This window comes from Ostrinia furnacalis, unplaced genomic scaffold, assembly GCF_004193835.3.
Source record: "Ostrinia furnacalis isolate ACB-3 unplaced genomic scaffold, ASM419383v2 OfSCF5501, whole genome shotgun sequence".
NCBI lineage: Eukaryota > Metazoa > Arthropoda > Insecta > Lepidoptera > Crambidae > Ostrinia > Ostrinia furnacalis.
This window is the reverse complement of record NW_021135740.1, coordinates 71,057-95,269: the sequence shown is the minus strand read 5'-3', so window position 1 is coordinate 95,269 and position 24,213 is coordinate 71,057. Positions and strand designations below refer to the sequence as shown.

Genomic DNA, 24,213 nt, shown 5'->3' with positions numbered 1-24,213 from the left:
CGCATCGTGATTAATGAGGCGAAAAAGTCTACAGTTCCGTGTAACAAATGGCAGGTAGTAATTTGAGAGAAAGTATTTAACCATGCAGAATCTGTCCTCAATAAGCTATTGTCACTTCATCATAGGAATTGACTGGCAATTGGTATTTTAATATTATTAAACAGACAATATTTACTACTTCACGGTCACTGGTTGGGTTTTCATTAACGGTCATGCTGTAGATCCTGGCTGCACAGGAGTTGCAGCGATGGAAACGAGAGGCGAGTATAGTCCCGTTACTTGACAACGCGTGTTATTATACTTATCGCTAAGTATCAAAAATCCCTTGATAATACCTAAGAATTTCTATACGACAATTTGCCAAATCGGGTAAAACTTCCAATATCGAAAGAACAACTTTTTCATGGACATAATTTTAAGACGTTTCATCATTTTATCTGTTGTACATTTTTAAATTCCTTTTGCCTCTTTGTAATGGAATTTTACTATCCACATCGATCAATGTTTTAAAAGTATTGTGTCATTTGTGTTCACAAAAGCTGCATAATTAAAGATGACATCACCTCAGAATTAGTCATACTTACTTATTTGCACTTTTATTTTATCCTAAATTAGCAATTTTTTATTGTGTCAACGATCAACAGGTTTCTTTTATTTAGGGAATTTCAAATGATTTAAATGCAGTTGGATTATAAATTTGTATAATTATTGAGTTTTTCTTTACCTTTTGTACCCAAAGGTGATTTTTTAACAATTGGTGGTGTTCTATCAAAGTCATTTGAGGTTCTTATTATTCTAAACACAAATTATAATAAATTGACTAGGTAATTTATTTACTTGATCATCTGGCGAGTGTAAAGTTAGTACGTTAGTGAGTGATCTCGTATCGTTACATAGCAAACTTTTAAGTGATTGAATAAAGGCAAAGGTTTTGTATTCAGGCAAACATAAAGCAAGAACTTAGAATACCTATTTTAATATCACGATATTTGTTACTTCGTTTCGTTCGTTTTAGCCCAAGGCGTCCACTGCTGCACAGCAACCGGCCCTGTGCTCCCGCACTTAGGTGCTTCCCACGATCTACTCTAGTGTAGATCGTGTCAGTCTATCGATTTATTTTATTGGGTTATTTTATTTATATTTGCAGCAGCAACGCGGCTCCGGCGAGGGTCCACTTGGAGGGCTTGTCCTTGGTCTTGAGGTTGAAGGTCCAGACGTAGGTGGGCCCGCGCGTGCGCGTCTTGTACACCGGGCACTCGTACATGTTGCGCAGGTCCTGCTTGTCCTGGGTGATTGCCTGTGAAATACATCAATGGTTATTATAGGCCGTTTTCATCGTCATCATCATTTCAGTCACAAGACGTTCTCTGCTAAACATAGACCTCCCCCAGTGCTCTATAAATGAGCCGGTAGGTAGCGGCCTGCATCCAGCGCTTTTCTGCAAGTAGGTATATAAGATCACAATCTGTTGTGGGTGTACGTACTTAAGTCACACGCTGCGCTTGCTGGTACATGGCCTCCATTCCAGAACTTTGTTGCCCCATCGGTTGCTAGTTTTGCGTGCTAGGACCCTAAAATGTTACCCAAAACATACCCTAACATTGATGACCGCCATTGGTGGGAAGAGTTCCTTCAGCAAAGAATCCGCTATGACCCCAGCCAGGACGTCCCAGCGGGCACCTTCCATCAGCAGTCCGTGGACGAACGCTCCGTCTTGAGGACCTGATCTGGCGTCTACGATCCTGAAAACATGATCAAGTTAAAATCACAATATGCAATATATAAAAAAAAAATACTCTTCAAGAAATTAAAAATGTTGATAACAGAAAAAATTGAAGAATCAAAAGTATCCAAAGTGTAAGCTCACGTAAAATCTTTTATCATTTTCTTCGTAACATCACACTGGAGACACATTTTGTCCAGTGGCAACTCATACTTTCGAGCTGTGCTTTGCATTATAGCCGTCAGAAGACTCTGGGGGTTGAAGAAGCCAGGCAACCATATTGATGGTGGTAGCTGAAATATGGAAATAAATAATAGGTAGGTAGCTGCTTATTAAGTATATTTTGAACAAATATGATACTTTACTTACAATAAAATCAGTGGCCCATGCCTGAAGCTCTTTGATTCGAAGAGTCAAGTCTATAAACCATGCTGCCAGCCCCAACAAGGAAGGGTATGCCTTATTGGACCATATTACTGGAACCTGAATGAATACGAACGAGTAGTTAAATCAATGGATTAATCAGTTAACTAGGTTACTTTTAAATTTTGAAAGTTAAAAAAATGAACTCACCTGGTCCAAAAATAGTGCATTATCCAACTCTTCCATAACCGATGTTATTGTCAGCTCCCCCTGAAAAATACATCTTTACACAGTTACACATCATGTCCTGTACTATTACTTATTCTGTGATCATGTGCAGTGAAAGAAAATTAGTGAAATTCATGCAATATCTGTGTTTATGTATTTCACTTTACCTTCAAGCCTAGATCCAGCTCTCTCAGCGAACGCTTCATCTCCCCGGTCAGAGCGTTCATTCTTTCACACTCCTGGAACGCCACGACTATGTATGGAGTCCTTTCCTCAACTCTATTCATTATCTCTACCATGTTGTATTCTACTGGCAGCTTCTCCAGGATTTCATCTATCATTAGTTTCACCTAAAAACATTTAGTGTGAGAGAAGTCATCACATTTAATTTTTGCCTTATTAAGGAATAAATTATAAAGCCTTACCTTTTCTTCCCTTGTAACAGTAGCTCCACCAGAAGCCTGACTGTCCCTCGGCTGCATTTCGAATATAGTTCTGAAGAGGTTCTCAGAAGTGGTCGTCAAAAACCCAATTTCTGCGTTGGGATGGAGTCCGTATAAGTAAGGTGATTCTGGTGGCAACTTATCTTCTATGTACTGATGGTAGCCAGGATAGTCTGTATTTGGAGGAGCTATGAAGCCGGGTGCTAATTCTAGTTCACCTTCAACCTTTACAAAAGAACATAAATCATACCCATTATAACCAGGTTCTTAGAGATATCACACATTCTGTCACATAATATTATTATGAGTAAGACATACTAGATCAGGTTGCATGAGTTCTTCTAAATACGCGTTACAAAGTCGCCGATCCCAGTCGTCAGTGATATGACCTCCGTACATAATTTCACCGAAGAGATATCTCAAGTCATCCCAAGGAACGAACTCATTCGCTTCCAAATAGTTGTACAATACCAAAACGCTTATGGACAAGTCACCTGAAAATGAAACTCAATTTAAATTCCTATCCAAATGCCTGAATGTGTTTAAAACAGGAATAAGTAGGTACTAACCAACGTTGAAGGGATATACTTTGTTCCACCCTTGTGGTCCAAACTTTCTCCTTTCTGCTACAACTGCATGGAAGTAGCAGAGAGCAAACAGAATGCCTTTAAACTCGGTATCTTTGCCACACATCTCCAGCGTTTCTTGAGTGAAATTGTCTAGTGCTTTGTGGATGTTTGCCTGAGAATAAAAAGATTGGCGTTTATTTTAATAATCTTGAGCTTGCTAAATACTAGGTACTACTCAGCCGTCTCAGATAAATTTAGATATTGAATCTACACTTATCTGAAGAACGAGAGATCATTAAATAAATTACCAGCATTCCTGTAGGTGGTTCGTTAGTGATCTTTATGCTGGACTCCAGGATTCCCTGCGGTATGATATGGGACTCCGCCGATTCAGCAGGCTCAGCTGACATAAACAACCTGAAATCGTCGTGACAACCGCTGGTAAAACTTTCCATCTTCTTCTCGAGGGTTGGAAGCCACTTTTTCACCAAGTGAATGTTCTGTAACATTACAATAATCAATTATGTTAATGCTTAGATCCAAATTTTTACCATCATTAATATCATGCAGTAAGCACCAACCTGTAATACCACCCATTGCCCCTCCTTCACAGCCATATCCATTGCCTGCTCAGCCACTATTTCTTGACCTTGACCCAGCGATACATTGTGGAAGTTACCACCATCAATCGTATATCCCATGGCTTTACCCAAACTTTCTACATCGGTCAATGGGTTCACTCCTGGAGATAGTATGAAGAATATCGGAGTGGTAGAGCTAGTCTCCTCAAACGACTTGCTGAATTCCATTGTTCTGTTTTCTGTGTATTTCCCACCCATTTTCTCTTCGATGAATGCTCTAAAGTTACATTAATCTTGTAAATAAAACTTTATGTTATTGTATTCAATATCGAAACATTTTTTCTACTTACGCTACTGCATAGACCATTCTATCTGGTCGTAAGGCTCGCATCATACATAGACGTTGTAGTGGTGTTTTATCCTCCCAATCCTAAGAATGTTCATTAAAAAAATATTATTATACAGGGTGGAAACGATAAGTGATTTCACTTGATTATTTCTAAACTATACCAGATATCGAAAAACTAGTTACTGATCCTGAAAGTGCTTCACGAGCTCTTTTAAATGGTACCAATAACAGGTTACAGAATAAACGGGATCTATCTGAAAATCCAATGTTTCCAGCTTCCATACTAAATGTATGCCAACCACTCAATATTAGAAGTGTAATTTTTTTAAAACTTAAAATAAACTCGTAAATTGCATTCTCATTTAAAATAATTTATGGAAAACATTAGTTTTAGGCTTTATTTGCTATAAAATTTGCTATAATATTATCAAGAGATGAGTGCCATATCTGTGATAGTACTAAATGTATGGAAGATGGAAACATTTATTTTTTAGACAGATCCAGTTTATTCTGGAACTTAATATTAATACTATTGGATAGAGCTCGTGAAACACTTTTAGGATCAGTAACCAGTTTTACGATATCTTTTGTAGTTTTTAATATTATGAGGCTGTTCCAAATGTATGGAAGCCGGAAACATTGAATTTTCGGATAGATCTAGTTTATTCTTTAACCTATTATTGGTACCGTTTGATAGAGCTCATGAAGCACTTTCAGGATCAGTAACTAGTTTTTTGATATCTTGTATAGTTTAGAAATAATCGAGTGAGATCACTTATCGTTTCCACCCTGTATAGGTAACTATAGGCATTTCATAATTATTAAGTTCATCCAAGTTACTACTTATTCTATAGTCTAAACTTTAGAGAAACAACATAATCTTACTTGAGGAAACTTCTCTCGCTCAGGGCATTCCATCTCAACGACCTTTTTCCATTTAAGAGGAGCAGACTCGATATCTCTATCAAGGTTGGTGAACTCCAACTTTCCAGACAAAGAACAGATGCCTCCCCAACTATGATCAGAAAGAAAGTCTACTGGGCTAGCTACGTGTGGTTTGATAGGAAACCGGAGTAAGAAGTCCAGTTCTTCTGGAGATATTTCTTCACTCATCACAAGTATCTGTAAAGGTTTCATTGGTGAGTATAATGGACAAGACAAGAAACATAATGCGCCATTGATTGAAACAAAAGTAACACACAGTTTCTGGTTAAAAAAGATTGATAGCAATTAAGTAATAAGGATGGTATTTGAATATACCTGGAAGGTCACAAGCGACGCAAAAATAAGTTTGTCACACTCAAACAACCCTCTGGAAGTATACTGAAAGACTGAGAAGCTAATGCAGTCTATAAGGTTCTTAATGCGCTCTTGCAAGTCACTCGCTGGTTTCGCTCGGCTTAACGCTTTCAGGAATACTACGCTGAAGGCCTGAAATTAACATTTTTTATAAAAGACTCATTATATTAGAAGTAACTGCTGTATCCAAAATATGTTTCATACAAACCTTTAAGGAAAACTGGTAGATCGGGTTGATAATATTCAGATCGTTGAGAATGAAGTACAAAAGCGAAGCCCTGGCTGCTGCTGGTCGGTAGAATTCACGTGCTATATCTATTTCACAAGAAGTAACCTTCGCTTCATTTACCTAAAATATTCGAAATTTTAATTTTAGATCTTACTTACAAAATTGTATAGGCTTGCTTCATTAGGTACGTACCTTTCGTTCAATATCATCAGCAGTATTTTTCGTCGTTTCTAAGTTATCTACCAATGCAGGATTTGCTAATATATTTTCTCCTGCAGACGAAAGGCTCGACAGTAGATTGTCTTCTAATTCTTTTAACTTGATTTTAAATTCATTTTGCTGTCTCGTTAATTCAGCTTTCAAGCTTTCCAAATCTGGTCTTTCGGCTTTGACTACTTCGGCTAAGAGCTGGTCTTCAAGACCGTCCCTGGTTACGGTGAAGTTAACCAGGGTTGTTTGAGCTTGCATTTCAGGCTGGTAGTGCGGATTTGCTAACTTCGTGTGAATGATCAATCGAAAATTCGGGTTATACTCTACTTCTTTGTCGCCGATCTTGATTGCCCTGTAAATGATAGAGTTACATAGTTACTCGTATGTTTTGGTTGTTAACAAATAATTTTAATGTTATTGGGTATCAAAGCGCTTTTGAAACTTACTTTCCTTTCTTGATCAAAATTCTCCCCAGCAACGGATCAAGCACCGGGTCAACAGTCTCTCCAATGTTTTCCAGGAGAACGACCTCTCCTTTGACGACAGCATCTACTATTGTTTCCAAGTAACCTTTTTGCCCAAGTCGGATGACCTGGAGTTTGTCACCATACTTCTGCTTGATCCACTTTACACCTTGAAGCTGTGCAAGTAATAGTTTATTAAGTTAGTGTGTCGCTAATTGGAGCATTGGACAAAATTTCATGTGACGTAAGAGATACCAACCTGTGGATCAATCATCAAAGGCCATCTGTCAGAGTTGGAGAGTACAGTAGCATTCTCAGTGCTCATCCGATCTGAAGGTAGTCCTTCGTTCTGCCACATGGCGATTTGCGTGTCATCTGTCAACATCGTCAAGGGATCCAAACCTTCAGTTGTGGGTACTGCGGGCTGTTTAAAAAGTCATAAAATCATGAATAATAAAAGACGGTATGTAAAATATTTAAGTTGATTTGAAGGAAAGATGTACATACATCTAACATCTTCAAATAGTTAAGCCATAGCCTCTGCAATTCAAGACGATATGGCTTGGTGAAGCAGCCCACGTATGATATAAAGGCACACACCAGCAGGATATCCCCAGGCAAGGTTGTGCTCTGTATCTTGAAGCTGGAATAGCGGAAATCTTATTTTCCTACCAGTAGCACTTCACAAAAAACTGATCGAAGTAGAGGAAACAAATGAATATAGTGATAAAGTTTATGCGCTGCCCAAAGAAATATTTTGTTATTTATAAATACTCGTAATAATTAAATGATTTAAGAGTCGAATTTAATCAGTGTCGTTTATTTTTCTACTTTGTCGTGACAATAAAATATGGCGACAATCGAGGAACATTAATTAACTAACGATAAACTGGAAAAGCGGAATCGGAAAACTTTTATATCTAACTAGCTGACCCGGCGAACTTTGTTCCGCCTTAATGGTAATAAATGAGCAGACTTTTTTTTATTTCGAACGGGATAAAAAGTATCCTATGTCCTTCTCCTGGCTCTAAACTACCTCCCTGACAATTTTCAGCTAAATCGGTTCAGCCGTTCTTGAGTTATAAGTGGAGTAACTAACACGACTTTCTTTTATATATATAGATTAGAAAACCGGCAATGTAGTGTGTTCTATGCAACACAGTCTATCTTATTTATACTGTAGCTAATAAGATGTTTCCGCACGTAATTACTACATTTTATAACGTAATTCCATAATCTGAGTTATTTTTATGTGGAATTAGATAACGTACCAGTACCTGAATCAAAACGCAACTACAGCTTATAGCAGCATACATAAAAATTAAAGCTATGTGTACATACTTTGTGACCGCCTCAGCCCAGCGAATATTCTCACTGGCCAGTCCGTTGACGAGCCGGTTGGCTAGAGAAATGATGGCGTTGGTGGCATCAGCCTTGGCTTGGCATTTCATCTTCTCGGCCACGGCTTTTTGGAACTGAGCCGTCAACGAAGCTAATAACGCTTCAAGGGCCTAAAATAAGAAATTCTGATAAAACCCTGTATGGTAATGGTAAAATGAGAATCAAACAGGACCTTCCAAACATAATGTGTTAATATTTTAGGTGTAATATGCATATTATTTATAACGCCTCTGAACAAAACTCCGCAAAGCAAAGTCAAGTACCGTCTAACGAACACCACCTGATTGGAATACACTCATACTTACAGCTACTTTCGCCTTGATGTTTTTCAAGCTCTCTTGCGCCTCAGCCAGCTCAGCATTGGCGGCTAACAATGCGTTCCTCTTCGGCATGACTTCGCAGAACACCTCATAGAACTTTATGATGTTTATCACCCAGGCACAAAGACCAGCTGCTGCAGCTGATTTTGATCTTATGAACTCTAAAATAGGGTTTAGTTTTAATTTACATTGCTTGTCAAGTATCTTCTCATAATTCGATGAATAAGTGGACGCAAAACTAAAGAAATCTAAGTGGTCGAGCACATCTTCGATTACCTGGTTCAAATTCAGCGTCTTTCAAATATGGCTGTATAGCTTTGATGACATCTGGATGGATGTTTTCTTTATCGTAATTTATGAGTGCATCTAGAAACACGTCAACTTTTGACATCACCAGCTAAAAAAAAACATTGGTCAGTCAAGTCAACTATTGATTTCAAATTTCACAAGTCTAGGTTACGTACCTTAGCTGCTTTCCAGCTCCTATCCTTCGGTATTTTGCCATTAGGAGCCATGATGACCATCACAGCAGCAGTTACATTGGTCACTGCATCGGGGGGAGAGCCGAAAGACTTCAGTTCAGTAAGGTTGGCTTTGTTCAGTGTATTCAAAGCTTCTTGAGCAGCCTGGAGAGCTGGCTCCGCTTTGATCAAATCTTCAGCGCAGTCTTTCTGTTTCTTCTTCACTTCGTCAGCAATTACTGCGACTCTCTCCTCCTCGTCGTCAGCTATATTATTATGAAAAGGCAAAAAAATAGTGATTTATTTGATTATTTACTCGGAAAGGTTACATAGGTACGTGAAGTCATTTAGAAATTGCCAAAAAACATATTTTATCCAAGTTGTTTCTTAGCGCTCCTGCATTTTTTTTTTTTTTTTAAAACCATACCCAGTTCTTTCTCAACAGTAACTTTAGCAGTCTCAATGCCGACGTTCTCGATGAGTTTGTCAGCGATGGCGTTCTTCTGCGCCAGATCAATCTCCTCAACAGCCAGCTTCTTTTTTAGCTCGGCCACTTGCACTGCAGTACAGCGGAGCTTCTCCAAGCCATTCTCCAATCTTTCAAATACAACTCAACTGATTGATACGAAAGTACAGAAATGACTTAGGTACAGCATGTGAAATAAATGTCATCATTATAACTTACCTTATTATTTTCTCGCATAGATCTACAGATTTGTGCGTTATCAATTTGGAGTAAAGGCTGATTTGCTCTAGGAAACTTTTAGGGGTCGTGTAATTGTATCTCCGATCATTAGCCAGATAATCTCTGGAAATGTTGTTCACTGAAGTGTGTACGTAGGACATGAACTTTGCAACTGAATCCTTCAGTGGTTCCTGAAACATACGAGTACATATCCATTGGCTTGAGTTGGTTGATGAATATCGTGACTGACAAAAATACATTCCATGATTCTAATGAGTGCAGTGCTGTCGACTCTACATTTCTAAGAAAACACTCACTGGTAGCGCTTCCAAATTTTGCAAAAAAGTCATGGCTACCGTCACCAAAGCCTCTTGCGGCCATTCGTGGAACCAGTTGATAGAAGTAGAGTTGATCAGAGCCGGGAACTTCCTAGCCCTGACCCTCAAGGTGGACCCTATTGGTGAGAAACACAAAACCACTTTCAGCTGCTTACGAACTCGGTCTATGAAGAACTTCCAACACACTTCTCTTGTATCTGGTAATCCTGCTGCTTTTACCTGTAGAAGTATAATTTTTATGTCATAAAAAAAGATTTTCAGACATCAGCATCATTATGACTTTTTTCGCTGATATTACCTCATTTCTCACAGCGCCCAATATATTTTCAACTTCATCGTCAGGGAATAGATCAGCTACCTCGCCAGATGCCAACAGGTCATTGATGAGCACAAGAAACTGTTCATTGGCCACCTGTGCGTCCGTCATCAGAAACATTACACCAACATTTTTGAGGCCAGTTTTTATGTATAGACCATTGAGTTCATTCTGTAAAATTATGGTGATGTATGATTTGTACATATTCACTAAGCGAGTTAAATACATTTTCAAAACCTAACCATAGTAGGTAAATAAGGTAATATGGATTTGGATTTACCTTCAAATCAGCAACTCCATAGCCTTTCTTTAACTGGATTTGTAGGACTTCCAAAGTAGATATAAATGCAGCTAATCGCGATAACGACTGTTTGCCAAAACCACCTACACCAACTAAGAGAGCGCTGCCTCGAGGACTCTCCAGGATACGACTAATCCTGAAAATACGAGAAATTCATCAACAGCCCTTTACAGGTCACTGCTGGACTATGAGCCTCCTCCACTATAGTGGAGGGTTTTGCCATAATCTCCACGCTTGGCAGGCGGGTTGGAAATCGCAGTTTAAAAGATTGATGTTTTTCAGAGAGCGCTGCTGCCCATTCTCTGTTTGATGTGTAGTCCCTAAGTCGCCTCTTACGACACCCGCGAGAAATTATTCAACAATTTTATATACCTATCTATTTTTGATGATCAGAAATGTCACCCTTTAAAAGAAAAATTAGGAACCTGCAAATATGCGCCATGGCATCTTCAAAAAGCACTAAGCTCATAGCTGCAATGAGGTCATTGTAGCTAGCCATGGCCTCGTTGAGAAGTTTGCTCAAGTGCTCCCATGACTCTATCGGCATGTACTTGGGATCACCTATGCCGTCAGCAAAATGACAATAAATGTTGGGTTTCTTGAAAACTACTTGGTCTTCTATCTCCTGAAAATTTCCATAGTTCGATTAAGTATTCCATAGTTACTTTTATCAAAATAATTATTTTTGTCCCTCGGAAGTTTACTTACATCTAAATTCTTCTTTAGCATGTCAACTTGCATTTTCGCAAAGGCTTCGATATCTTTTTCCTCTGTCAATTTGTCTCCGTAAACTCGACTAGTTTCATGTATCCATAGCCTAATCAAATCTGATGGATTCAGCAAGCACTCATTGGTGGTGAATAGGAAACCCTAAGACATTAAAATAAACTCTGAGAATTAAGCATTAATTACCGTTATTCAGAAACAAATTAAATACAAGTTCCTTACCTGGAAGATATTAGACAAATCTCGAAGATTGAAGATGTAATGGAATTTTAATGCAGTGGGAAGAAATATTTGATTGACTTTATTATGCAATAATATTGTAACTTTGACCATAGTTGCTGAAATAAATAATTACAGTCATATTTATATTTTTTTTATAAAAATTAAACAAAAACGTGACTAATGTAAAACTTACAAGATAATTTGATCACCAAAGGATTAATCCTAAACTCCGGGTTAGTCAAATGCTGATACAAAATGGAGTAATAAATATAGTTCAGCGCCTCGTTATTAGGAAAGCTGACAGCAAACACAGAGAAGTGCCTTTGTAATCTTGGGTTAATAGTGAAACTGCCCGACTTTGGATTCATACAAGAAACGTACTGGGTATTGTGAATATCTTTTAGAGAAAGCTTGGTACGATCATACCAATGATGGTAGTCTATGTGCTGCCTTATTATAGTATGTGGTTGGACAGTTCCGTAAGCATCTACTTCGGGCATGTTCATGTCATCTATGAAGTAAATCAGAGTCTTATTCCCTGGAGGACCGTAATTTCGACCGGCCTTTTTCTCTAGAGGTTTTTCTAAGATCTTCTGCAGCATTTCAGATGTGGTGTAGAAATTAAATGGTACTGATTGGATGGCGTAGTTTTCTGGAAGTCTGAAGAAAGTACATCAAAGATTAGTAAGAGTATCTAATCTAAGTGCCTGATTTATTAATTTTCAAGATGCAGCTTTAACTTACGACTGCAACTTCTCATTAACTAAGACAGTTTTACCACAACCAGCACCACCGACCAACATAACTGGATGTTTGTCTTTCATTAGCAAATCCAGAAAGAACCTCACTCTCAATGTTTCTGCTGTTGGTACAAGTACAGCCTAAAACAATCATCGGGCATAAGAAAATTGTTTTGACTATTATTATTTACAGCAATAATACCGTGTAGTAGGTACTAACTTGTAATGGAGTGTCGGTGTCCAATTCGAATTTTGGTATTTTCTCTGTCCAAGGAATGAACTGTTTCTTCTCATTTATAAAGTAGTCGAACACTGTTCCTTCTGGTGGGAACGGGACGGATTTGTATTCTTTCGCCCACCACTTGGAAAACTCTATGGGAAAAAAGAACAAAATAAAATGCCACAAACTTACTGTTACTCTAAGTTAATGCTGAAATAAAATAATCAAATAGCATACCCATTCTGTAATCAATCCCTGGCTCGTGATACAACGCTGATCCGAACGCCCAGACACAAGCAAAAACAAAGTATATTTCATGCCATTCCTTCGGGCAGCCGACTGGAGTGTTTGCAGGGATAAACAGGCACTCAACAGATGACACAACATCTGAATATGAGCCATCTCTACTATAGGAGTTATCGTTTTGAATCTGCCTCCTAAGGTTTCTACACACGACGGGACGTAATTATCGAAAAGGTTAACTAAATTTGCTTTTTCAGTTGGATCTTCCCTTGTTTCAATCCAACTCGTAACATAACTGTAATAAAAGTTTCATTTTTAGAATCTTCGTACTGATTACTACCCAAATCACAATTACACTATGAATTTACTCACGGATTCCATCCCAAATCTTGAGGGTTGATATAAAGAATACCAGCTCTAGAAACTGTAGCTGGAGTAGCAGTCCGTAAATTAGAAATCTCAAACATAAGCCGCATAGAGGGAGTAACAGCAATTCGTTCATTGCTAGCCAGTGTCAATATTTTATTATCATCCATCACAGTATTCAATGACTCAATCCACATCGGGTCTATATCCCCATCTAAGACAATCCATTTCGGGTTATCTCCCCCTAAATTAGCTTGGTCTCTCATTATGACCGAGAAGAGGCCATCTTTCCATTCTCTGGTTGCTGGATTGATGATACCGAATAACTCGTCATTTGTTACAGCTTTTGGGTTCAAATCGTTAAAGATTGGTTTCTTTTCAATATTCTGGTATGTTTTGAAAAGAGTTTTCCATACTTGAGTTTTACCACAACCGGCATTGCCAACAACAAACACTGAATGTCGAACTTCTAATAACTCTTCCAGTTGGACAACTTTCATAACGAAATTGTCTTCAGCTTGCAGGAGAAGATCTCTAGCTGCTTGTTTTACAATCTTCTCGAAATCCAAATCTCTCCTGCGTGGTACATCTATTGCCGGGAATAAGTCGCTAACAAGACCAATAAATACTGACATGTCATCAATTACAATCTTAGGAATATTGAAGTCCCGTAGCGTCCTCATCAACACTTCTTCTTCAGGACGGCCAGGGTCTCCTCTCTAAAGAAATTAATATTTAACATTAGGCTATTTTCGATTATAAAGACCTCAAAGTGTGTGTGTACAGCTAAAACTTACCTTCAAAGACCCCGCTACTACTAATACAGATTTTATAGCTCTCAGTCCCCAATCATAATGATCTTGCTTCGACAACAGTTCCTTACATAAAGTGTACAAAGTTATAAACTTGCTTGCAAGGATTTTCGCCTCTTGGAAACCCTCAGCTACCAACATGATTTCACAAATCAATTCGAAATCTGGTACAACCATGGCGCAAGGTCTGAACAGTGCCTTTAGATTTTCTGGCAATTCTGTTCTGCCTGCGTAGCCAGGGTTCATTGTTACAAATACTCCAACGCTTGGTACTAATGATATTATTTCTCCCATAAAATTGAACTGCTGTTTTTTGTCCCTGAAATATCACAAAAATAGGCAATATTGTAGCTTTTAGACAATCTTAATAAAAAAATCATTTTTGATTGCTAGGTATCTTACCTTATGGCATCCTGTATAGATTTCACTTGTACTGCTACTACGGATAGCACTTCAACAGAGATCCTGTTGAACTCATCAAAGCATCCCCAAGCTCCTGTTTGTGCTAATCCTTTGTAAATATTGCCACAAGACTGAAAACCATTATTTTTGATAATACATTCCGTGCATCATATTATTCAAAAACATTTCTTTATGATAGCGTTATTCACCTGGTAATCCATTTGTTCAGAGCAATTGAAGACATAAACCATAATGCCCAAGGCTCTTCCTAAGTCTTTCGTAGTTTCTGTTTTCCCTGTACCAGCTGGGCCTGCTGGGCCTCCTCCCATTATAAGATGTAAAGACTTTAAAGGAACAAAAAAGTTAATTAACCACATTTAAAATGTGGTATGGTAAATGTGAATGTATTACATATTTCATGAGCAGTTCCTGGTAGACCCTATGGAAAGAAACTGACCTGAGTTAGCGTGATGTAGCACCTGTCAGTCAATGGTGTTATGACCAGTCTTGGGGTGTTTCCCAAGTATTCGTAACTGTATTTGAATTGCGCGTCGCAGATATTAGCAAAACAGTGCCCTTCAGCCTTGCCCCATCTATAAAAATGATATCTACACCTCATAAAGTCATTAATAATTTCCTTGGTCAAATTGAAAAACGGAACACCGTCACCGAACAAGTTGCAAAATTTATTAAAATTTTGCTCACATCACTACTCAGTTTTTTAGAGTTCGTATTTCATCATTTTGTCTTTTAATATTATAAGTTGTGAATAATTTAGAAACATATTATTTACCAAGGCTTGGAGTGTGTCCACTGCAAACTGGAAATTCTTCTACGTGTAATTGCTCCTATAGATGTAAAAAGATAATGATGTGCTAATTATTCCAATATAAAATTATTTAAATAATATTATGTAAACGATTTTTTATAATTGATTTATAAATTGAATATATTAAAAAGTGCGTGTCTAATTTAATACCATTTATTCATAACTTTATTAATTAATTTAATTACTTTAAAATATCTAGAGTTATATGACTAATTTGGTTATGTTCCGGAATTAGTATTATTCATTTGACAGTGAAAAAGAAGTGAAAATTTATATCTTATGAGCAAGAGACAACAGTGCATTTGATTTCAATTTACTAATTATTGTAATATTGTTTCTTAAAACCTGTGTCTCAGTTGCGATTGCCATTGAAAAGATGAACCTTCATCCACTTTAGCCAAGATCAATTTGTTGACTACATCTCTCGAATGGACATCAATAGTACAAATCGTCATCACCTTCTGCCTGTCCTGCTTACTGAGCTCCCCTATTAGTAACGTGATCAACGTACTAAGTTGATGCAACTGTTTCTTGTAATAATCTTTCAAACCATTTTCGTAACCACCTTCTATTCTTACAAAGGCGTTATTCACTTCGGTGGTCCACCAAATTTGCGAACCACAGAGAGATACTTGGGCCATGAAATCGAAAAGCCACTCTTCTCGTGGTTTTACTTCGAGAGAGATTACAGCATCTTCAAAATATTGACGAATCGTGGACCTCATCATGTCTTGGAGTCTATTTAACCATATTTCTACCTGTAATTTTGTGAACAGTTACATAGATACCATCTGTTGAATTAGGTTCTCGAACACGATGTTAAAAGTACGCCAGATACTTACTGGGCCAGTACAGTCACACGTCCCGTGGAATGTCACATATTCAGTGTCCTTGGCTATCATTCCCATTGCCAATTTTTCTTCTGGGTTCTCGCTTTCAATAAACCTCAGAATTGCCATTGAGTCAAAAAGTTTTGTGAGATGTCTAAAAATATTAAGTTATGAAACTTATGCCTACTGTACTTTTTAGGAATACAAATGTAATCGCCTATGTATTGTTTTACCTTATTACAAGATCAGCTTGATCACCATTAGACAAAATATCCAAAAGGTCCGCGGAGGACACGAAATAAAATCTTGGGAATGCCAATCTTTTCGTTTCTAAATATTCCGAGAGTGCTTTCTCGCAAAGAAGCAAATCATTCTGTAAATCTTCGAGTTTCTCAATTAACCCTTCTTGGTTAGTTCCTTTCACTACGTTTGGAGTTTTGGCCATTTCTATGGATAAATTCTAGAAAGAACATAATAAAATGTAAATTAGGTACTGGATGGGATTCTTAAATCCCAATGAGGCGGGTCGTTACATTCCCTCTAATATGGTCGAGTGAAGCGATNTTTCGTTAAAATCCGTCGAGTAGTTTTTGTTTCTATAAGGAACATACAGACAGACAGACAGACAGACAGACAGACAGACAGAAAGACAGACAGACAGACAAAAATTTTACTGATTGCATTTTTGGCATCAGTATCGATCACTAATCACCCCCTGATAGTTATTTTGAAAATATATTTAATGTACAGAATTGACCTCTTTACAGATTTATTATAAGTATAGATGAAACTTATGCCTACTGTACTTTTTAGGAATACAAATCTAATCGCCTATGTATTGTTTTACCTTATTACAAGATCAGCTTGATCACCATTAGACAAAATATCCAAAAGGTCCGCGGAGGACACGAAATAAAATCTTGGGAATGCCAATCTTTTAGTTTCTAAATATTCCGAGAGTGCTTTCTCGCAAAGAAGCAAATCCTTCTGTAAATCTTCGAGTTTCTCAATTAACCCTTCTTGGTTAGTTCCTTTCACTACGTTTGGAGTTTTGGCCATTTCTATAGATAAATTCTAGAAAGAAAATAATAAAATGTAAATGAAATTGAAATCCCAATCCCAAATCCCAACCGGTGATTATATTCTAGCTTTCTTTTTTTACAATGAAAAATACTTAAAACATAATAGGTACCCTAAATGCTGCATCAATTTTATCAAATCTGTCTGAATCTTCAGGTAATTGTATCCTGATGTCATCAGAGCTCATAAATATGCTCTCCATGTTAGCCCAAGTCCGCTGCACTTCGAACCACATGGTAATCACTTGGTCTGCGGTGGATAACTTGTGCTGCCAGCACGAGACTTCTTTCAAGAAGTGCGCAATATACTTTGACGTCATTAAATTTTGGACCAAAACCTAAAAAATATCTCAAATTTATTTTGTGCTTGTCACTCATCCAACATAGCATATTCTACAAATCGCAAAGCCTGGGTACCTACCTGATTTTCTTCTAAAGTTTCTATCAGCTCTTCCCTAGCTTTTAGCAATAGGGCACCATTTTTTGGATGGATGTCTTGATCAAACTCCATTCTTTTCCATGTCGCATCTAGGTCTCTAAGAACTTTTTCCATTGACATCTCTTTTACAGCTTTGTCTACTATATTTTTTACTTCCTCCACACATTCGTGAAGGTTCAGAAGTAGCAAATCAGCGAGTGTGGCATTATCATCCATTACAATTCGAATCTAATAAAATCATAATTATTTCTATATTAAATTGTTCAGCAAGAATACCTGCACGCCATTACTTATTAAAACGGTGTACTTACTGTAAGCTCTGAGGGTAAAGCGGCCAAACTCTATAAACCATAAAATGTTGATATTCAATTATTCCATTTAAAACATATAAAGAGAAACACTTAAAAAACATTAACCAACCTTCGTGCTTGTCAGTAACTGATCCCAGTGACGATCTCTGATGGCTGGATTTTGCAGTTCACCAACAGCTCGCACAGACGTCAACATATTTTTTACATTAGCCTCTAAGTTGATGTAAGTATCCCAACTACAAATAAACACAATCATCATTGGTGATCAATAGATTAATTGCATTTAAGTTTCTTTAATTATTGAAATAAAATAATCATACCCCCTCATTTCCTTATCTAAAAGTCTGATTTCTTTTGCAAACTTTTTACATTCTATGTCCATGTTTTCCACGTCAATTTTCCGCCATGGAGTAGTTTTCCAATTCTCAATGCTAGTTTTCACTATGTAAACGTAGTCCCAAAGTTGCTGAAAGCATACAATGGTTAAGCCATAAGCGTTTATTTCTAACTATAATTAAATTAATCAAAATTATTTTATGTACCTTTAACATTCGCAGTTCTTTTCTACATTGCTTCAGTATCTTAAACTCTGGCACATTCACTTCAAACAATGAACCGGATTCTTGTATATTATTCATTTCTGTTTCTAAATGAGACATCTCTAAATCCACTCTGGCCATCACTTCGTACGGATTTTGACAGTCGAATTTAAAAAACTGCAAAGATCATTATAATTAAGTATAACATAAATATCTTTTAAAATTACCTCGTCTATCGTGGTATGTTATGCATTACAAGTATAGTTTAAACTACTAGATAGTTAAACATTAACCTACAATGAGCTATTAGAGCATATTCACGGGTATTATCTCTGATAGGTGATAATATCTCGAGCATAAAATACTGTCGGTTCATATTTTACGTAAGCAAAGAACTTCATAACAAGCGAGCATCATTATGATTTTAACAAACGGTATCAAATAGGTAATAACAAAAATCTGTCAGTCAATACATACGTTGTATCTTTTAAACACTTCCTTGTAGTGTATAGCTAGTGCGTCAAATATTTTTATTTTCTCTTTGATGCCACTAACTTCAGCTTGTTGTAGAGCAGCAACTGTTTGTTTTACTGTTCCTGCTAATTTCTTAGTTGCTGCCCATTGTAGAGGTAGTTCCTTAAATAATAATATTATGGTTAAAAATATTTTATCTTAAACAACTCTTCCTGATGAAATTTCTAATTCGTTCTAAGCTCTACTGCAATTTTTAGATCTACTACTAATCTGCGGTTAATTACATTACTAATTACCTACCTGAAGTAAAACGTTAACTTCCTCAGGTATATCAACCAAGTAGAACTTGAGGAGATTGATAGTCTCTGTGACTGGTTGAAACATTTTATCAGTAGCTTCAGTCCGATCTTTGACGTTCATCAAATACCCCATCACATTAATAAGAGCTTGATAATCACCTTCCACTACAGGCTGAATAAGTCCTACAAAACATACATCAGAATAATTGTGGATATTAGAAAGTCACAACTTTTGATATTTTGACTTCAGTGGGCTAACCTACCTTCGTCAGCTTTACGAATGAAATTACCCAAATCAGTCAAGTTTGATGTCACAAGCTCTACCAAATGTTCTTTGTACATATTTCCCCATTTTCTAGTCAAATTTAAGAGGGCTTGCAAGAAGGGCCTGATGTCGACCTGCAACACAGTTTTGTGTATGAAGATGTCTCTATCTAAGCTGATCCCAGTACTTCCTTCATTTAAAAACAGCATAAAGAGTTACCTGAAACCAACAATCAAATACTTTGTATGGATCAATTTCTTCAATCTCCAAGAAAAGATTTTCAAAATGATCTATTTGCTGTCTAAATCCTTTCATCGTAGGAGCACGTGCTTTAGGTGCTGGATTTTCGTCATCTTCTGAACCAATCCTATCCATCTCTTCTGGTGTTAGTATTCTTCCATAGGTTAAAAATATCTCCATAACTCCATCTCTTTCTTCTAACCAGAGGTAATAGTAAGGTTCAAATGTTTTGCAGAATTTATTAGCGTCGTCTATTACCTTATTTACCTCATTTATGATCTCATTTTTAATTTCTATAATAACGCTATTATTTAGAATTTCGTGTTCATAGGATGTTTCTTTAGAAACGTCGATTCTTTCAATGAGGGTGGACATTTTTAGTATGTCTTCAATTATCCCTTTCAATATAGCCATTAAGCCTTTTTCATCATTTACATCTAAAGTTGGATCGAAAACCATTTCAGGATCCAAAAGTTCTAATTGAGCTTTCAACAATGGAGCCAGATTATGTTTAGGGTTCATATGCTCAGAAATATAGCCCAAACTAAAATAAAGAACGTATCAACATAAACCTATCCAATTTATACTAAAACATTGTAATTTGATTAAAATTGTACTCAAATTACGAGCTGACACTTACCTACAAGCAATACATTTATACAAAGAGTCTTCCATCAAATCGTCGACAAAAGCAACGTATTTTTTCCAAGCTTCACAGTCTTGGTTTTCTTGCATGTTAAACAATTCCATATTCTGTCTTATAAGTTCACGAATACGTTCGGCAGTTTTGATTATAGTATCATAACGTTTATTTTTCTTATCTTGCCTATCTTCTAAATTAAGGAGCGTATCCTACGATAGTATTAGGAATAATGAAAGTACCTACAAGTTTAAAAAGATCATAGAAATTTAGTAAGCTAGTAATGATTACCTTCCTCCCTTCCTTTCTTTCAAAAAGAGGTAGACACTCCCACTCACGCATAACGGCTCTTATGTCTTTAAAATTAGCTTGTACTTTTCCCATTCTTTCATATAAATTACCTACTAACTTGTGCAGCTCCTGCAAATGCTCCCACAGATCTTAAATAAACAAAGGCATATTATTTAACTCCAAACACACACACCAAAGACACATTAAATTAATTTGTTATTAACTGAAACATACTTGGCGAATTCCAATTTAATTCGTTTTCAGATATTTCAATTAAGTGATCGATTGCCTTTATTTCTTTCTCCACTAAATCAAATTCTACTTGCTGACTATTTTCTCTCAATTCATTATACCATTTCAATGTAATCCCTAAGTTTATTTGATACAGTCTATAAGTATCTTGTTTTTTAAATAAATCTAGACCTTCTTTCGGTATATCGTTTTGAAACTCTGGATTTCTGAGTAGCTGATGAATTTCTTTCATTATATCTAAAATCTGAAGAGCATTCTGTCATTACTAAAGTACAAGGTATTACAATAACAACTATACGAACTTTTAATGACAAGAAAATCTTCAATAATAGTCATTTAGTTGAAATACTTACTTTTGGACTAAAGTTTGATATAAAATCGCTACTCTGACGAGCTATAATCGAATTATTAATCTTTTCTTCAATAGTGTATGGCACATTTATTGCCCACCCGCGAAAATATTTATGTTTGAAATCATTGATGTCCGCAATGAGTTTATCGTATCTTTCGAACAGTTTGATTGCCTCATCCGCACCCTTTATGCTATACACGGGTAAATTGAATCAAAATCTGTTCACTGAAAACATAATCTAAAGCGATTTTATAATGTGTATTGTGCATAACAACAGCTCTAACGACTACAGTTTTTCAATTTTCATTTGTGTTTTTCTACAACATCTAATGCGGTGTATTCTGCGCTGAATGCATCTAAATAAAAATGGGTCTCTCACGATTTTCAGGTGTGGTCTAATGCAAGTGTTGATCGTAAGTCTCCAATCGGCTTTCGCAATTTGCCCCACCCAGGTCAACTTACGGGTGCGGCAAATTGCGAAAGCTGACTACAGGCTTGGTGATCCTGGCAGCCAGCGTCGACATGAATGCCAATCCTCCTGCTACGGGAGGCATGTAAACATCAATCTCCATAATACCGAAGTTTTCAAGACGTTCAAGTTGCTCGTTGTACTTCGTCTGTGAAAGTGGTAGAGTTCGATGAGTTGGTATAGAGTCTCAACGAAATAAATCGATTGTGGGATCACACTTACTTCGCATGCTGTCATTTCTTTGTCGAGCATATCAATTATCTCGGCGAACTTAGCTGCGAATTGACTCTTTATCAAAGGGCGATCCAATATTGTTCCAGCTATTTCGATCAGCTGCAAAAATATAAGCTCATGTTAAACTTTCCTTCACAATTATTTCTGATTTATAGCGTAATATTACCTACCTTGAATATATCATCCAGTGTAGGATAGTTATCAAAAGCGTCAACTAAAACAGTTGCCAATTTTAAATCCAAATCAATGATATTTTCTTGAAATCCTTTGAAATCTGCTATAAACCTTACGTCATCAGGGTCGAGAACATCGTAAGTCTTTGACGCGAAACCTTGATAGTAAGATTCGAATTCTGTTGAAATCTCCCTCAACTCCCCACTGAGTATTTTACCTTTGATGCCACCTATTTCTATGTTATCTAGTTTCCGGAATTCTAAGACCGTTTCAAAAAACCACAGAATAGTAGTGAGCCGTTCTGAAAATTTATCCAGTCTTTCAAAAACGGCGTTTGTATCGAAGACCCACGGTGATACTTTTCTTTCCCCAAAGTATTTCTGCAAGTTGTCTTTAAAGTAATCAAAAGTAGTCCTATAGTCCTTTATAGCTTCAATGCTTAGGCGTATGCGCAACGCTGCTTCAGTGATATCACTTTGAAAGATGGTTGTTGGATCAAGACATTTTTTCGCCTAAAATAATCAAAAATAAACCATAAGTTCAGAAATCTATTGTTAATTTCCGAATCGATAACTTCACCTACCGTATAAATAAGTAGATTATTTATTTGCTTCAGCAGCACAATCAACTTTGAAGAACTACAGTAGTATTTGGAGTCTCGCCAAATCATGCAAATCACATGAAACATTGGTCGAAACAAGACTTGACATTCCGTGAAATCGGCTATTTCTAATTTGAAGAAGTGTTTGTCTAAAGTATGGATATACAAGTCGATTTCTTTTGCTTCTTCTAAAGCTAAAATAAAGTAAGTTACATTAATAAGTAATGGTTAATAATAAAATTACTAACGTGCTGGTAGACACCAAGAAACATAATTTTTAAAATTTTTTGGGGGAAGAAGGAACTGATATACGCTCAAACTCTTTCGTAACTTGACTAGAATCATTCAAGAGGTCTTACCAGAGATGGTGTTTTTGTACAATCGGCTGTAGCAAGGGTAATAAGCAGAGGAAGTCTTCTCGAGTATGACGGACATGCAGCGCACGCGCTCGCTGCACAGCTGGTCGTAAATGTAGTTCAGGTTGTTGAGCCTGGACCTCCAATAGGCGAGCTCTATGAAGATTATAATAAAGAATTTTAATTATTATACTCATGGCCCGGTGTTAAATGTTTCTTTACAGGTGGTGAATAAAGTTGAATTATTCAGAAATTCAATATAATACGAGTATACCGCACCAAATTAAAAGAAAGTGAGGAATGAGTTCTTACCAACACTCGGCAGTGGGTTCTGTCCATTCTCGAAAGCCAGTGCAGAGTCATCGTTCATGACGTCATTGACCTGCTGAGCCCACTTGATGACGACGCCTTCAATAGCGCTCTTTAGGTACAGATCCACCTCCTCGCCTCTCAGCACTTGCTTCTCCGCATCATGGACTAGTTCTACCCCCACTGGTAGAGGGAGTATGGTCTGGCCGTTTACTTTGCCTTTTACCTACACATTTAAAAATAAGTTATAAATAGGTACAGTTACTCTCTTTGGGAATGCTTACCTATGAAAAAAATGCATATTGTTTTAATTATTTTTAGCCGTAGACAATTCCAAAATTGTTGTGCTTTTAAATTCAGAGAGAATGGACTCTATTGTAGCCATGTTGGCGAGTAAGTAATAGGTATGTTTACTAAATTACCTCATTAACAGTGCTCTTCAAATTATGGATCTGCTTCAGGATATCCTGGGACACGACGAGGGGCCACCCTTCGTGGTTGATGGGGTTCGACAGCAGAGGCACGAATATTTCGTCCACCAAAGACGCTAGTTCGTCTATTAGTTTTGGTGCCAGATCACCTAATTCAAACACAAAAAAATGTTTGTTTCAAATTCATATGTCACCCTATTAGGTTCATACTATAAAACTTGAAGTCTAAAATAATAAGTGATTGCACACATACCATAAATAAGCATTTCACCACACCCTTCCTTCGGGACGACATCTGGCATCGACTTCACGAAGTAACATGACTTGTTCTTCAAATTGCACGGAAAGGACACCACCGGGACGAGCTGGTTGGCATTCGTCAACACCACCACCAACAGCAAAGGCAGAGGCTGGTTGAGGAACTGGTCTACTACGGCTTTGTACTCCTCTGTAGTTATAACTCGAAGCCATTTTTCTGGTTTCAACTTCAGGGCTTTCAACGTGAAGAGTCCTATGAAGTCGTAGCGGGGGTCTTGGGTAGGGGCAGGCGGCAGATCCATTCCTTAGGTTTTGTTTCCCATAGTTCTATAATAGTGGTTGGAGTGCCGGTACTTTGTGCTGAGTTGTTTTGCTACTGAAGTCCTACCGCGCTGATGCGATGACGGTCGGATATAGTCTGACGGTAAGTCGGCTTGGTTGAGCTGGTGAGCAGTAGTCACGCAAGTCTGCACAGCCTTGACGATATCCCTCTCTAACGAGCATCGGATGCCTTTTTGAATAATTGGGTA

The 24,213-nt window shown here is 37.3% G+C and overlaps 1 protein-coding gene across 1 annotated transcript; it reads right to left on the bottom strand.

Moving 5' to 3' along the window:
• Positions 1-718: 718 nt before the first annotated feature.
• LOC114361294 (dynein beta chain, ciliary-like) lies at positions 719-23,985 on the bottom strand. The gene is given in 65 exon segments (XM_028316288.1): positions 719-1,297; positions 1,595-1,727; positions 1,868-2,016; positions 2,093-2,206; positions 2,297-2,356; positions 2,482-2,664; positions 2,740-2,982; positions 3,076-3,251; positions 3,327-3,498; positions 3,635-3,826; positions 3,908-4,184; positions 4,258-4,337; positions 5,142-5,378; positions 5,517-5,687; positions 5,764-5,904; positions 5,977-6,346; positions 6,441-6,634; positions 6,718-6,882; positions 6,966-7,101; positions 7,800-7,969; positions 8,165-8,340; positions 8,456-8,576; positions 8,644-8,906; positions 9,068-9,237; positions 9,326-9,516; positions 9,643-9,882; positions 9,962-10,150; positions 10,260-10,416; positions 10,706-10,905; positions 10,989-11,150; positions 11,229-11,344; positions 11,422-11,888; positions 11,973-12,109; positions 12,189-12,340; positions 12,426-12,557; positions 12,560-12,726; positions 12,804-13,516; positions 13,595-13,928; positions 14,012-14,142; positions 14,221-14,355; positions 14,469-14,604; positions 15,186-15,598; positions 15,683-15,824; positions 16,518-16,744; positions 16,863-17,087; positions 17,171-17,416; positions 17,500-17,529; positions 17,609-17,735; positions 17,820-17,965; positions 18,042-18,215; positions 18,516-18,674; positions 18,813-18,994; positions 19,075-19,210; positions 19,296-19,860; positions 19,957-20,168; positions 20,248-20,396; positions 20,482-20,743; positions 21,340-21,468; positions 21,543-21,653; positions 21,725-22,240; positions 22,312-22,523; positions 22,689-22,841; positions 22,998-23,220; positions 23,417-23,574; positions 23,679-23,985. Coding segments are annotated over 65 exon segments (13,218 nt in total). The 3' UTR covers positions 719-1,135.
• Positions 23,986-24,213: the final 228 nt, after the last annotated feature.